The sequence below is a fragment of the Triticum aestivum genome, chromosome 7B, assembly GCF_018294505.1.
Source record: "Triticum aestivum cultivar Chinese Spring chromosome 7B, IWGSC CS RefSeq v2.1, whole genome shotgun sequence".
NCBI lineage: Eukaryota > Viridiplantae > Streptophyta > Magnoliopsida > Poales > Poaceae > Triticum > Triticum aestivum.
In genome coordinates, this window is record NC_057813.1 from 735,808,575 (window position 1) to 735,823,476 (window position 14,902).

Consider the following 14,902-nt stretch of genomic DNA (forward strand, 5'->3'; position numbering starts at 1 on the left):
ACCGCCGCCGCCGCCGCCGCCGGGCCAGGGCAGGACGACCGCCCGCGCGCCCTCCCCTCCCCCCTCCCGCGGGGCCCGCCGCCGCCGACGGCGACGCCCGCTCCGCGGCGCAGCCCGCCGCGGCCGCCCCCGCCCCCGAACCCTACCGGAGCTGCCGCGACCCGCGCGAAGGTACGACCCGCTCCGGTTCCCTGCTCGGGCCACTGATTGGTAGGTAGCACGACCAGCTGTTCCATGTACGGAAACGGAGCACTGTTGGAATCCGCTTTTTCCTTCCCGCAGCCGCGCGCATTTCGCGAGGTTCGCCTGCTGGGCCGGGCGCCCTCCCGTTCGCGCGGAATGCGGCTCGCCGGATCTCGAGATTTGGCGGGTTGAATCGGTGGATTTTTCTTCCCTGGAGGTACCGTAGCGAAGTAGTAATGCGGCGCGTGCCTTCCGTTTCGGGCAAAGATGCCGTGGTTAGCTTCGAGATCAGCGGGCGAGCGCCTTTTTTTCTGCCCCGGTACTGATGGCCTGGTAGCGTGCTTGCTTTAGTTTCAAAGATAAAATAGTATTAGCCTGCTTATTTCGGGTAACCCCACGGTGCTCTTTACGGTACATTCGGTGCCCTCCCATACAGGCTGTTTAAGCTGCACGGCATGGTCAGTTAGTTGTAGGAGGTGGAAAATGCCAATGTGAATATGGCCAGTAGTTTCAGCCGTGTCATCGAGCCGTGAATGTATACTGAATGTTTGTTTGACAATGACGATGTGACTCTGGTACGCCTACTAGTTTATTTTTTCAGTTGCTGTAACGTTAGTTTGACAGAAGTACATGCTTTTATCGAATCGAACAGTTGTGCGTTCAAGTGCGCTCAGCTTTTCCATTTGCGATTTGCTGTGGCAGCATGTTTCAAAATATAATAGTATAGCCTGCTTATTTCGGGTAACCCCACGATTCTCTTTCCGGTACATATTGTGTCCTCACAGGCTGTTTAGGCTGGATGCAACCGCAAATTAGTTTAGCTGTTTAAGCTGGATGCCACAGGCTGTGAACATGGTCAGTAGCTTTAGCCGTGCATCGAGCTGTGCATATATACTGAATGCAGAAATGTGATCTCACGGTTCAAATGTTAGGCAATGAACAACGAGAATGTAGCTCTAGGACGTACATTAGTTTATCCAGTTGCTGTAACATTAGTTTGACAGAAGTACCATCAGCTTTTATCCAATCAAACAGTTGTGTTGAAGTACCATCAGCTTTTCCGTTCGCTGTGGCAGCATGTTGCTGTGACACCGGTGTGCCCCAACCAACTTCTCTGCTTTCTGCCTTCCATTTCTACAAGCGGGTGTGGTCTGGCTTGTCACTGATGGATCCTACTTACTAGAAATTGAGCATATCACGGGCAGGGTTAAAATGGTCAAATTTCAGTTGTAGGGAGTCTGAAAGAAAGCTCCTTTACATGCTTGGATGTCTTGGAGACCTGCTTTCACCATTTCCTCTTGCTTTGCCTTGCATGCATTATTTAAAATAGATAAGATCTTCTGTCTCGCTACTAATTCTTTTAGCATATGTAGTGCACAGTCCGTATGCCATTTTTCTACATATTCCCCAAGACATGAGACTCTCCTCTGCAAGGGATTGAAAAGATGGCATCAAAAGGTCCCCGGTCGAAGCTAGACCATGAGACAAGACCTAGACGCAAGAAGGTTAGCTTGCAGCTTTGACATCTCATTTACCAGCTGTATTTTATCATTGCTCTCTATCTTCCTCATCTCTTTACTTCGCATTTCGTATTTACATGATGGCAAATTTATCTGTATGTTAGGTATGCCATCCATTGCCAGTTATCACTTTGGTTTTAGTACATTGACTGAAACCTTTTCCCTATCTGTTCAGGCTCTTGAAGCTCCAAGGGAGCCTCGGAAGCCAAAAGTTCACTGGGACCATGTTCTGGGGGAAATGGTTTGGCTGTCAAAGGTTAGTTTCTGCTAATACAATTGAACACTTGCTATCCTCCTTTTAAATGGCGTAATATTGCAGGATTCTGTCATGGAGCTGTAGTTATTCTATTATCTTTTCTTCCTTAACTTAAATATCCCGCAGGAGTTTGAATCTGAGAGGAAGTGGAAGTTGTCCATGGCTAAAAAGATTGCTCAAAGGGCCAATATGGGTGTAGTTGACCAAGCAACAAAGGATGAGAAAAAACAGAAGGTTTGCATTATCTATATGATATAACCAATCTATATTTTTTATACTTTATTTGAGCGTTACCAAATCAAGGGATGCCTTTATTTCTACTATCCAGATATCGATTCCATGGAGTTGTATCTTAGTTTGATGATCCTTTTTTTGCAGGAGGGGGAACATCGCCTGAGAAAAGTTGCCCTAAATATTTCTAAGGATGTGAAGAAGTTCTGGACCAAAATAGAGAAGTTGGCAAGTTTTCCTTTTGTGTGCCTTACTGTACCACTTACTTTACTATGTCATGTTCCCAAGAAACTGAACCAATATCACTTAATGATGTGAATGTAGGTTCTCTATAAGAATCAGCTAGAGGTTGAGGAAAGGAAGAAAAAGGCCCTCGATAAGCAGCTTGATTTCCTTTTAGGTCAGACTGAAAGGTACCACCATCTATTGTTGGTTGATTTTCCGTGTCTATTTCAAACCTTGGATTTTTTATTTTAGGTCAATTGGCCCTGGCTGCATGCTAAGCTTCTGTCATTTGCTTTGAATTTTCAGATATTCTACAATGTTGGCTGAAAATCTCGTGGATGTTCCCCATTTGCAAACACAAGAAAATGGACTGTTACAGACAAATGTACTATCCAAGGAGGAAGTAGCAGGACCTTCCCAGACTAATCAACTGTCCCAGGAGGAAGTAGCAGGACCTTCCCAGACTAATCAACCATCCCAGGAGGAAGTGGCAGGACCGTCACAGACTAATCAACCATTGCAGGAGGATGTAGCAGAACCTTCGCAGACTAATCAACCATTGCAGGAGGATGTAGCAGAACCTTCGCACACTAATCAACCATTGCAGGAGGATGTAGCAGAACCTTCGCATGCTAATCAACCAGCGCAGGAGGAAGTAGCTGAGGAGAACATAAATGCACCAACTCCTGATGATCTAGGTGTTTAGCTTGACAAATTACTGCATGCTTCAGAAAACTTATCCAGTTAACTGTCCTTTTCTTTAGGCTTTAACACTTTTTAGTTGCAGATACAATGGAAACTGATGATGACTACGATAGCAGCTCCTTGAACGAAGAACAGGTAAGCTAATATTTTTTGTTTGCCCATGTTTTTATTTTGTCCATATGAATCCTAAGGATCTTAGTACAAAACATTATTGTTGTGAATAAGTTGAACAATTTGTTTTTATTGGCAGTTTGCCATTTTCTTGTTCTGTTTTTCATGCCAGTATGTTATGATACCACATTTCTGCTCGGCACTCCTAGATTTCTGTTGATTAGCTGCTGTTCAAAATAACAAAATATAATACAACATGACATATACCTAAGTATTGTTATGATACTGCATTTCTGCCCCTGCTGGAAATCTTCATTGTTTTCGCAACATATGAATCACTCTGATATGTGTTGGTACTGCAGGAAGATGACGAGCGCACAATTGATGAGGATGAAGCCCAAATCACGGAGGCTGAGCGCAATGAAGAATTAGCTGCATTGCAGGCAGAAGCTGACATACCAATTGATGATCTTCTTAAGTCGTATCTCAAAAGCCAAGGTGATCCCCGAAAGCAGTTCTCTTCTACCTGCCTTAACATATGTAGAGACAGCACTGTGCTCTATTTGTTGCTAAATTGATAAATTGATCAGCTCAAGCATTCTTAGTTAGCAGGGAAAGCAGTCCAGCTAACAAAGACACTTGCAGCAACTCAGATTTGAAGAATTCAACTAAAGGTTAGATTTTCAAATACCTGTATGGCATTAGGAAACTGAAATACTGCATACTCATTTATGTCTTTCCAAATTAATCTGGCCTTTTTGCTGTTTATTATCAGATTCTTCAAACCAAGTTAATGGCTGTAATCATGATTCTGGTTATACTTCAAGTGATGAAGGCAATTTTTCTGAGGAAGTTGATGATAGCCACCATTATGCTGAGTTTGTGAAGAGGAATCATGTACAGTTGTTTTCCTTGTGCCTTTTTTTGCATATGGCCATGTGTGTGAGAGAGCCAAGGCTATCAAGTTATAGAATGTTCTCTAACCTTCTACTAAATTTTTTTTTTTGCAGGGGAAAAGTAACGGCGGTATCTCTGGTGAGCAGGTATACATTTCAATAACCTGTTTTACTGTTGTAGAATTTCTCTCCTCGTTACAAAATCATCTAACTTTGAAAAAAAACTTCATTTCCTCCCTCGCTTGTTGCTTGACTAGTGTTCACCCTGAACTGTAATACAGTTTAGAATATATCATTTTGTTTTGTGAAAAATCTACTTTTCGCCAGTTGCGTGAGTCTGATTTTCACCCCAAACCCTGACATGTCTGGACTCTTGAAGCCAAGCAAATCTTGTCAGTAGACTGGTTTAGTGAGTGGTTTTTGGTGATGTGGCATACTAGTAACTTAGCACGAACTTGATGCCAAAATTCATCGGACTAAAAGTGGTGGTGGATTTATCGGGGGGAGTGATCATGAGATCCAGATTCACCAGCAATTTTGAAGAGGAGCTCACTAGGTCAGTTGAACAATGCGGTGGACTTGATCAGTTTCTTCTTTCCCAGTCTGCTGCACCGCCCCCTTTCTTTCACCAATTTGGGCTTCACTCTAGTTTTCCATCGTACACTTCCCATCCACTGAATTGAAGCTACCTTTTAACCTGCTCGTCCTCTGCCATTCCTCCCCATCCTTGTGGAGTCAGCCCTTGTCTGTGTTGTGCGACAGTGCTTGAACAGATTGACGTGGTTAGCGAAGCATGTGAGGTGGACATGTTGGATCTGCATGTTGAACACATTCACCTCAGGTATCAGTTTCTTTGTGCAGAGCACTCCTAAAGATTAGCTGAAGCAGGCCCTTGCTTTACCCCCAGGATTGCATGGGAGGGAGGCAAATACAAAGATGGTGTTTCAAAAACAAATGTGCCACTTGCACTTCGGGTCTATTGCCTACCGGAGGTTGAGGTGGCAGCCATGTCATCCAAAACTGTTTTTCCAACTAGATTAAGATAACATTTTCTTTGAGGGTTGAGGTTCATCTTAACGGTATGTTAATTTATGGTAAAAAGTTAAGTCTCACTTAAGAGTTTAGGGAGGGATAGTTAAAATCTGAGGAAGGGTTACAACAACAGAATGCCGAAATGCCAATGGGAAATATGCATTAGAGAGTTTTGGAGTGTGAAGTAGGAAGGGACAAATTAACAAGATGTTGAAAATCTTAATGGCAATAATCCCTTTTCACTTCCTTTGTCCAACTAACATGCACAGTCAAGATTTTCTATTAATGATGGACCATGCTGATGCCTATTGAATGGGATAATCTTTCTGCTCAACCTTCTCCACAGCTTAAAAACCAGAGGCATGCGACATAGGAACCGTGAACTGGAGTAGTAATTGGCAAGCGTTCACAGGTTGAATAGCTTGCTGAAAATTGTTAACGTGGATTGAAATACCAAGCAATCCTAGTGATTATCCTGTTTGTGTTTTGGCATGATCTGCTTTGGTGTAATAAATGCGAAAGTATACCTAAGTCAACGATCTGTTTTTCTTCTTAAGTACTGTGTGGGGAATCTATGGTTTTGCATACTAACTCGTATTGTTTATTATTTTCAGGAGGATAACGATTATGTTTGTACTGATGAAGGAAAGGTAGTGCACCCATCTTCATCTGATTTCTTCACCACTTGCTTGTTTGCTGATACTTAACGTTATACTAATTGGATGGAAGTTGCTCTGGAAGATTTGAAACACATCCTTTCATGATTCATGGAGTAGCCATGTGCATTGAATTCTCGTACCTTTCGTATATGTGTTTATCTTTGTCTATTTGGGAGCCTTATTAGATCCATCTATTTGATAGGATGATGAAGCAACTTTATCTGAAGAGGAAGATTTGGCAAAGAAAGATGGCCCTGATCCTTTGGATGAGGTGATTTTATACATTAGTCAGTAATGTGGTTGAACTGTTCACATTGTCATTTTGAGCTGCTGTAGTTGTGAATTTACGGATTTGGTTACTACATGAATGAACTAGTCAGTAAAACCTGCTCGTGCAATTGATTCACTATCAATGTCATACAATGCAACTACCAAAGATTAGCACTTTTTCAGTATTTTAATTGGTTATAAGCTTCTGATGGCCATTCTCTTAGTAGCACATCTGTAGAGCAAATTGTGAAATTCTGATTCTGTCAATCTGCTATCTGACTTTTAAGCAAAATTTAATTTAAGATGGATATTTGGGCAAAGAGCTTCCAAAGTTTTAGAGGTTTTTGTTATGTCTGTTAAACAAAGTGTCTTGGGCGCATGCACACAAAATGCCCCTATGTTCTAGATATCAGAAAACAACTGAGCTTTATTGTTTGCTTGTGAAGCCAGAGTGGAAAACAATGAGAAAACTGAGTGAGGTCAGAACCACTGCAGTGAAAGATGGGTCTAAAATGATTAATGTTCATTGACTGAACTTTATTTTAATTAAAGACCTAGCATACATTTGTAGAAAACCCAGATGGGGGCATTGGGCTGTTTTAAGTTGCTTGTGTGTTTAAGACCCTTTTATTTGAGGTTCCAATTTTATGATCATTGCACGCATATACTAGCTTCGCCCTTGCATATTTCCTACTAACTCTTTATCATTGATCTTGTTTCGTAAATACAGATTAAGCTTCTGCAAAAAGAGAGTGAGATCCCACTAGAAGAACTTCTTGCGAGGTACCCAAAGGTATGCAGATTTTCCATTTGCTTTCTTCAATTGCATTTTACTGTGGTCCATCTGTAATGCCCTTTTTATATTTATATAGGATGGCTATGCAGATGACGTAACAACAGAACTGGAGGATTCACCCACACATTCTAGCGAAGAGGTTAATAGTGACATGTCTCTGGATGATCTACCTGCGGACTTGGAACTGAACAATGATACGTCTGAAAATCATGAAATAGCAGAAGTGCTGGGAACTGAGCATGTGAGCGGCAATGCCCTACAGCTAGAAATAGTTTCAGAGCCTAGCGTGCAAGAAACCTCTGTTAAAGGAGACGAGCTGACTGATGCTAAGGTGATGGCCGATGAGGAAGCTAGTGTACAAGAATGTTCTGTTGAAGAAGTTGAGATGACCGATGCTAAGGTGATGGCCGATCAGGAAACTATTGTACAAGAATGTCCTGTTAAAGAAGATGAGCTGACTGATGCTAAGGTGATGGCCGATGAGGAAACTAGTGTACAAGAACGTTCTGTTAAAGAAGATGAGCTGACTGATGCTAAGGCGATTGCCGATGAGGAAACTGGTGACAGTGTAATGGCTGATGCTGCTGCTGCTGCAAGAGCAGCACAACCAACTGGGAACACCTTCTCAACAACGAGTGTCCGCACGAAATTCCCATTCCTTCTCAAGCATTCTCTTCGGGAATATCAGCATATTGGGTTGGACTGGTTGGTTGCTATGTATGAAAAGAGGCTGAATGGAATTTTAGCAGATGAAATGGGTTTAGGGAAGACGATCATGACTATCTCCTTGCTAGCACACCTTGCATGTGAGAAGGGGATATGGGGTCCACATCTTATTGTCGTGCCAACCAGTGTTATGTTAAATTGGGAGACAGAATTTCTGAAATGGTGTCCTGCCTTTAAAATACTTACTTATTTTGGAAGTGCAAAGGAGAGAAAGCAGAAACGTCAAGGTTGGATGAAGCCAAATTTTTTCCATGTATGCATCACGACATACAGGCTAGTTATTCAGGACTCCAAAGCGTTCAAGCGAAAGAAGTGGAAGTATCTTATTCTTGATGAGGCTCATCTGATAAAGAACTGGAAATCACAAAGATGGCAGACTCTGCTGAATTTTAATTCGAAACGACGTATTCTGTTGACTGGAACTCCTTTGCAAAATGACCTTATGGAACTTTGGTCTCTCATGCACTTTTTGATGCCACATGTATTCCAGTCTCACCAAGAGTTCAAGGATTGGTTCTGCAATCCAATATCAGGAATGGTGGAGGGCCAAGACAAGGTAAACAAGGAAGTTATCGATAGGTTGCACAATGTCCTCCGCCCATTTATATTACGGCGATTGAAACGAGATGTTGAGAAACAGTTACCACAGAAGCATGAGCATGTCATATATTGCCGACTTTCCAGAAGGCAAAGAAACTTGTATGAAGATTTTATTGCCAGCTCAGATACACAAGCAACACTGTCAAGTGGCAACTATTTTGGTATGATTAGCATCATTATGCAACTCAGAAAGGTCTGTAACCATCCGGATCTTTTTGAAGGCCGCCCAATTATCAGCTCATTTGACATGGCAGGGATTGACATGCAGATCAGCTCTTCTGTTTGCATGGTCCTGGATAAGGGCCCATTTTCTCAGGCTGGTCTGTCTGATATGAACCTTGTGTTTACTCAAAATGAATTTAATATGACTTCTTGGGAGGCGGATGAGGTTGCTGCTGTCTTTCTTCCAGGCATCACCTCTAGGGGCTCTGGTGCAGAGATTTCTTGCTCTAGCAAGGCTGGTCAGAGAAGTAATGGAACAAATATTTTTGAAGAAATTCAGAAAGCCTTGCAGGAGGAGAGAATTAAAGAGGCCAAAGAAAGAGCAGCTTCAATTGCTTGGTGGAATAGGTTGAGATGCGAGAAGAGGCCTGTTTATGGTAGAAACATTAGAGAGCTTCTGACCATAAGACATCCTATGTGTGATGTTCTTGAGAAGAAGAACAACCCTTCATGCTACATGGATTTTTCATCGAGTCTAGCAGATCTTGTTCTTTCATCTGTGGAACGCTTCAATAAAATGCTTGGCTTTATTGAATCATTTACTTTTGCAATTCCTGCTGCACGGGCTGCTACTCCTATTTGCTGGTGCAAAAAAAGGAATTCACCTGTTCTTCTTGGACCAGCTTACAGAGAACAATGTATGAATGAGTTCTCGCCCATTCTCTCCCCTATAAGGCCTGCAATTGTTCGCCGTCAAGTGTACTTCCCGGACAGGCGCTTGATCCAGTTTGACTGTGGGAAGTTGCAGGAGCTTGCTGTCTTGCTGAGACGTTTGAAGTCAGAAGGACACAGAGCCTTGATATTTACTCAGATGACCAAGATGCTTGATACTTTGGAGGAATTCATTAATTTGTATGGCTATACATATTTGAGGTTAGATGGTTCTACCCAGCCAGAAGAGAGGCAGACACTAATGCAGAGGTTCAATACAAACCCGAAGTTTTTTCTTTTCATTTTATCCACTCGCAGTGGCGGTGTGGGAGTCAACCTAGTAGGGGCAGACACTGTTATATTCTATGACAGTGACTGGAACCCTGCAATGGATCAACAAGCCCAAGACAGATGCCACAGGATAGGACAAACACGTGAAGTTAACATCTATAGGCTAATTAGTGAGAGCACTATAGAGGAGAATATTCTCAAGAAAGCAAATCAGAAGCGAACACTTGATGATTTAGTGATACAACGCGGTTGTTACAATACAGAGTTCTTCAAGAAGCTAGACCCTATGGAATTTTTTTCTGGGCACACAGCTCTTAATGTCGAAGAACAGCCGAGGGATCGCTCTATGACTGCTGTATCCTCAAATGAAACTGGTCTGGCTCTGTCAAATGCAGATGTTGAAGCAGCTATTAGACAGGCAGAAGACGAAGCTGACTATATGGCTCTCAAAAGGTTGGAGCAGGAAGAGGCTGCAGACAATCAAGAATTCAGTGAGGAGGTTGCTGGAAGGCTAGAGGATGATGAGCTTGTAAATGAGGAGGATACAAAACCTGATGATCACACCAGTGAAGAGCATAAACATCAAAGTTCTGATGCGGATAAGGATAAAAATGTTGGTTTACCTGTGAACCAAATAAATGAAGAAAAGGCTCTTACATTGGCTGCAGGTGACGGAGATATGGATATGCTTGCTGATGTTAAGCAAATGGCTGCTGCAGCAGCTGCAGCAGGACAAGCGAGTTCATCTTTTGAAAATCACCTTCGGCCAATAGATAGATATGCAATGCGGTTTTTGGAGCTCTGGGATCCAATAATTGACAAAGCTGCTGTAAATTATCAGGTGAATGTTGCAGAGGAAGAATGGGAACTTGAACGCATTGAAAAACTCAAAGAAGATTTAGAAGCAGAAATTGATGAAGACCAGGAACCACTATCTTATGAGTGTAAGTGATTTCATGTTGATACTGACTGCACTCATGTTTGTCTTCTAAAAGTTCGTTGAGTCACTTTATTTTTTGCAATCGGTTCGAGCTAGTGCTCTCCTCAATGCATGACTCGCTCCTTTTTCTTATGTTCCAGTGTATTGACATTGTTTTAATTGCAGCATGGGATGTTGATTTCGCTACTACAGCGTATCGCCAACAGGTTGAGGCTCTAGCTAAAAAGCAGGTTAGTTTATATCTCAAGTTCTTGTGTGTGTGCCTCTTGTACATAGTACTATGAGTATTAATGTCGTCCGTGCTGTAATACGTGCAGTTGTTGGAAGAACAGGAAAGACAAGCTCTTGAAGCAGCCAAAGAGCTAGAGGAAATGAATGAAATGGCAAGGTAATGAGCAATTATGCTCTCAGCGCATTCACACTTTTATCATTGATGTATAGAATTACCTGTTCTATAGTTCTGTTAGACACTCCTCTACTACACTACTGTCCCTACTCTTCTTGCAGTAATATCATGCTATACATGCAATTCTTATATGCTTTTCTGCTGTTGACCAAATAAATGACTGTTTCCTTTTGTCATCCTTTTATAGCAGTCACCGCAAAAAGTCAAAGAAGAAGAAAAGGAAGGCAGGCAAGTTTAAGTCTTTAAAAAAAGGACGTGTGTCATCTGAGTCAGAGGCCATGCATGATGAAACGTCTGTAGATACTATGAGTATTGATGACAATGCACCCTCGCCAGAGCTTATGAGTGATGAATCACCACATCATGGTTCACATAAGCGTAAAAAGATGACACCTAGAAATGAGGAAGTGAGCAGCAGTAGCAGAGCCCTGAAGAAGTTCAAGAAAGCCCCTAAATCGAACTTTACTCCTGAGTCCTCATCACATAAGCACTCGCTCGAAGGCAAGCAACTCAAGTTGATGGATGAAGTGAATGATTCTGATCCAAAGTCGGTGAGAATTAAGAGTGATGGCCGGATTTCCATGCCCTCCATGCCAGCAAAACGTGTTATGGTAATTAAGCCTGAGAGGTTGAAGAAGAAGGGTCTTTTGTGGCCTCGAGATTGTGCTTTAGATTCGTGGACTACCGAGGAAGATGCAGTTCTTTGTGGAACTGTACATGAGTACGGTCCTGTTTGGGAACTGGCTAGTGACTTTCTTCATTCCATACCTGGTGGTGCATTTTATAGGGGAAGATATCGTCATCCTGTACATTGCTGTGAGAGATTCCGAGAATTATTCTGCAAATATGTATTGTCAGCTACTGACAATGCAAACAGTGAGAAGGCTCCTTCTGGTGCCGGGAAGGCTGTCTTGAAAGTATCTGAGGTGAGTTGATTTACTGTTATCTTTGTAGAGGAGAAATTTCCAACATGAGGATATTTTTGCATGTTCATGCTTTCCAGTACTATTGTCCTCTGGTTTATTTTACAGTAAGGTCCAGTTCTTTTGGTGGCTTATGACATAAGCCAACCCTTTCCAGCTTGTTTTAGAAATCGCCCCTATATTCGTTGAAGCATATTTCTAGAAGCCTAGGGGGCAGCTTATATTTTAAAAGCACAAAAAGAACTGGGCTTAAGTCTGAAATGGTGCATGTGTGAAACATGCCACTGACACAATATGGAGTATCTTGGAGTGAAACATCCTACTGTTTATTTCAGAATTTCCTTTTCTCAGAAACTCAACATAGCACTGGATTCCTCTTTTTTGAGTTATGGTAATTGCTGAATACTGACCAACTTTCTATTGCTGCTGGGAAGAGAATTTCATCTCTGACCAGTAAGCAAGTCAGCATAGCTCTGCTGACCAGTAATCCTCTCTGAAATTCATAAGCGAGTAAATAGTCAAGCGGTATGTGTAAATATGTGTGCTAGGCTTGATACAATATTGAAATTACGTGGCTTCTTCCACATGTCTCTTTTTTCCTTGGGTCATATAGTTTGACATCATTTTTCTCTCCAGGTGTTTGTCAGCTATATTATGTGCCTTTCAGCTGTGCTTGTTAGCCACATATTGACCATTTCTCTATGACATCTTTCAGGATCAAACTCGGATGTTGCTGAATGTGATCAGTGAAATTCCTAACAACGAGTTGCTTCTCCAGAAACATTTCATGGCCATACTTTCTTCTGTTTGGAGATCAAAATGTGCTCATGAGTCCCGACATGTTACAAGTGTTTGTTCTAGTGCAACCCATAAGCCTGTTAGATTGAGTGAGAACTGGTCCATGGCAAACGACAAGCCATCATTTAATCTGGTAAGGACAGCCCTCGTAGACGCACAGGCCCAATGTTCAAGAGTGGCAATACCAACAAGCAACCAGGAACCTCGCCGGAGGCATTTAGATTTAGTATTGGATTTCCGGACAGATCGACATGCTTACCAGGCTGACTTTCCATCTTTAGTGAATGTGTCCATTCTAGAACCAGATCCTATTAGACGCACTGTTGTGCCGGTGGAACAATCACTGCTGTCTGGGCTTCCTCATAGACATGCTGAGAACAGATTCAGGTCAGTGGTGTCTAATGCTTTATTGTTGCAGTGCTGGTGACCCTTATTGTCCTTGTTTTGTAATCGAGATGAGCAGTTGTGCTTCAAATTATTTGAACCTTCATGTTGTTTTGCAGGATAGCATCAGAAGCTTGTTTTGAAGGGGAAGGTTCTCACTGGGCATCATCTGTCCACATGAATGATGCTGCTCGACATAAATCTGGTTCAAAGTCCACAGGAAAACACAAAGCAGCTTCAGAATCGGGAAGACCACCGAAATCGAAAATTCAGAGGACGGCTGAACCGCAGGAAATGCCGGCTTTGAAGTTTGATTTTCTCCGATCCCCCCGGCAACTGTTGACAAGTGCAGCTGAGTTCCCCATCACACAGTCCCTATCCGACTTTGGCATCGATGATTCTGAGTTGACCTACATGGAGGATCTTCCTCTAGAAGAGACTGACACTGAGTTTGCCCCGTCCCAGTATGACCCAGTTTCCCTTGCTGGTATCGAGGAGTTGGATCCTCTTGTGGATTTGACAGACATTGGATGAGAATAAATGGACATTTTGGTCTAGATAGCATGCATGCCCTTCTATCAAAGAGCAGACAAGATTTTGTCTCTGGCAGGGAGCCGAAGGATATGCGGTCGAGTTGCTCAGCCATGCATGGTTTTGGTTGCAATCTTGGTCATGATTGGCGGGAGCGGTGCTGTCGGCGAGGCCACGTGGATCCTGATGAGTTTGGAGCATGGGGGTTTGCTGCTGCACTAATGGAGGCATTGGGGGTACTCTCTATACATGTATGTATATTGTTAGTCTAGGATCCTAGGATGTAGAAGTGAGTCTCCCTCCCTCCCCCGTCTGTATCGAGAGATCCATCTTGTAACTTCACCATACATGTAAATTTTGCTTAGCAGATGCCAGCAGGGACGGAAAAGAGGAGGCCCTCGTCGTAGCCCTGCCGTGATTTCTTGATTGTTGCTCCCTTGGCCGTTTAATCCATTCCTGTCATTTTTCCTACCTGGCACTAGAAAATTAACAGTCGTGTACCCCCTGGCTGTGAAACAGATACTTGGATCAATTGCTCTTGAGAGAATTCGGTGTTCAGATTCTTGTGGACCAATGATTCTCTCCGTTTGTGTTGATCCTGAAGTTCGTACGAGCAACAATTTGCCTCGGGTGGATTCTCTGTGTGCTTCATTTATGTCCTAATTGATAATCTTCTTTTGTAGCTGGAATAATGTTCGTATTGTTGTTTCTAAGTTTAGGTTTTGTGAAAAATTTGGCAGTTGCAAGAATTAGAGATCTATGGCAAACACTTTCGGTATGTTATGTGTGGGTGAAGGAGTTGAACCTGGAGCATCTGTACTGTGTAAGAGATTTGCAACATTATATCATCTTTGAACCTTTGACGTGTATTCAGATTACTGTGGGAGTTCTTTGCCTGCTCTACCATGTACATTTCTTGGTTTCAATGTAGATGCGGTTAGTGCAAATATTTGAAGCCTTGAGTTGTTCTTTCATTGTTTGTATCCTAGCAAAAAGGCCGCGCGATGCAACGGGACAAACAAAATCATAATCTCTAATGCCCATGACCACATTTTGCTGCATCACCGAGATATACTATCACTCTCAATTTCATGAAACCATGAATAACTTTTGGAACCGTGAACATTTTTTGAACTCTTGCACATATTCGAACTTTGATTTCTTGAACATTTGTTTTCAAAATTATGATTATTTTTTAAATAAGAAAATATTTTGAACAAAACCGCAAGCATCTTTTGAATCCACAAACATTTAATGATTTATTATACATTTCATTTCAAAATTATCATTTTTTTACAATCAGAAAATTTATGAAGTTCGTAATTATTTAAAGTAGAGAAAAGCAAAAACAAAAAAGAAAAAAAAGAAAAATAATAATTAAAAAACAGGCCGCTCGGATATGGGCCGGCTCAAACGGGTGTGCTGCTTCTTCTCCCAGCAAAGGGCCCGTCCATTGCAACGGGAGAAAATGAGAATTTTCAATGGCCATTATCACATTTTGCTGCATCACCGAGATAAACTATCACTCTCAATTTCGTGAAATCAT

At 42.2% G+C, this 14,902-nt stretch overlaps 1 protein-coding gene across 6 annotated transcripts; it reads left to right on the top strand.

Annotated features, from left to right (window-relative positions):
- The first annotated feature begins 32 nt into the window (after positions 1–32).
- Positions 33–13,930, top strand: LOC123163189 (protein PHOTOPERIOD-INDEPENDENT EARLY FLOWERING 1). 6 transcript variants are annotated; one of them, XM_044580935.1, is made up of 21 exons: positions 33–171; positions 1,557–1,688; positions 1,879–1,959; positions 2,086–2,193; positions 2,338–2,418; positions 2,515–2,603; positions 2,722–3,113; positions 3,197–3,255; positions 3,594–3,729; positions 3,822–3,905; positions 4,007–4,128; positions 4,242–4,274; positions 5,774–5,809; positions 6,021–6,089; positions 6,819–6,881; positions 6,961–10,318; positions 10,480–10,544; positions 10,632–10,702; positions 10,911–11,646; positions 12,359–12,828; positions 12,945–13,930. In XM_044580935.1, the coding sequence occupies exons 2-21, from the start codon at positions 1,629–1,631 to the stop codon at positions 13,357–13,359; spliced, it is 6,528 nt and encodes a 2,175-aa protein (XP_044436870.1). In that variant the 5' UTR covers positions 33–171; positions 1,557–1,628; the 3' UTR covers positions 13,360–13,930. The 6 variants fall into 6 exon arrangements, with proteins under 6 accessions (XP_044436870.1, XP_044436869.1, XP_044436872.1 ...); XM_044580934.1 differs by having other exon boundaries at positions 34–171; positions 10,908–11,646; XM_044580937.1 differs by having other exon boundaries at positions 34–171; positions 3,837–3,905; positions 10,908–11,646.
- Positions 13,931–14,902: the final 972 nt, after the last annotated feature.

Bases quoted from the DNA above. Each gene is read 5' to 3' on its own strand.
- LOC123163189 (XM_044580934.1), top strand. From the start codon at position 1,629: ATGGCATCAAAAGGTCCCCGGTCGAAGCTAGACCATGAGACAAGACCT. The intron at 3,906-4,006 runs GTTAGATTTTCA...GTTTATTATCAG, and splicing joins TTTGAAGAATTCAACTAAAG to ATTCTTCAAACCAAGTTAAT. The intron at 10,703-10,907 runs GTAATGAGCAAT...ATCCTTTTATAG, and splicing joins GAAATGAATGAAATGGCAAG to CAGTCACCGCAAAAAGTCAA.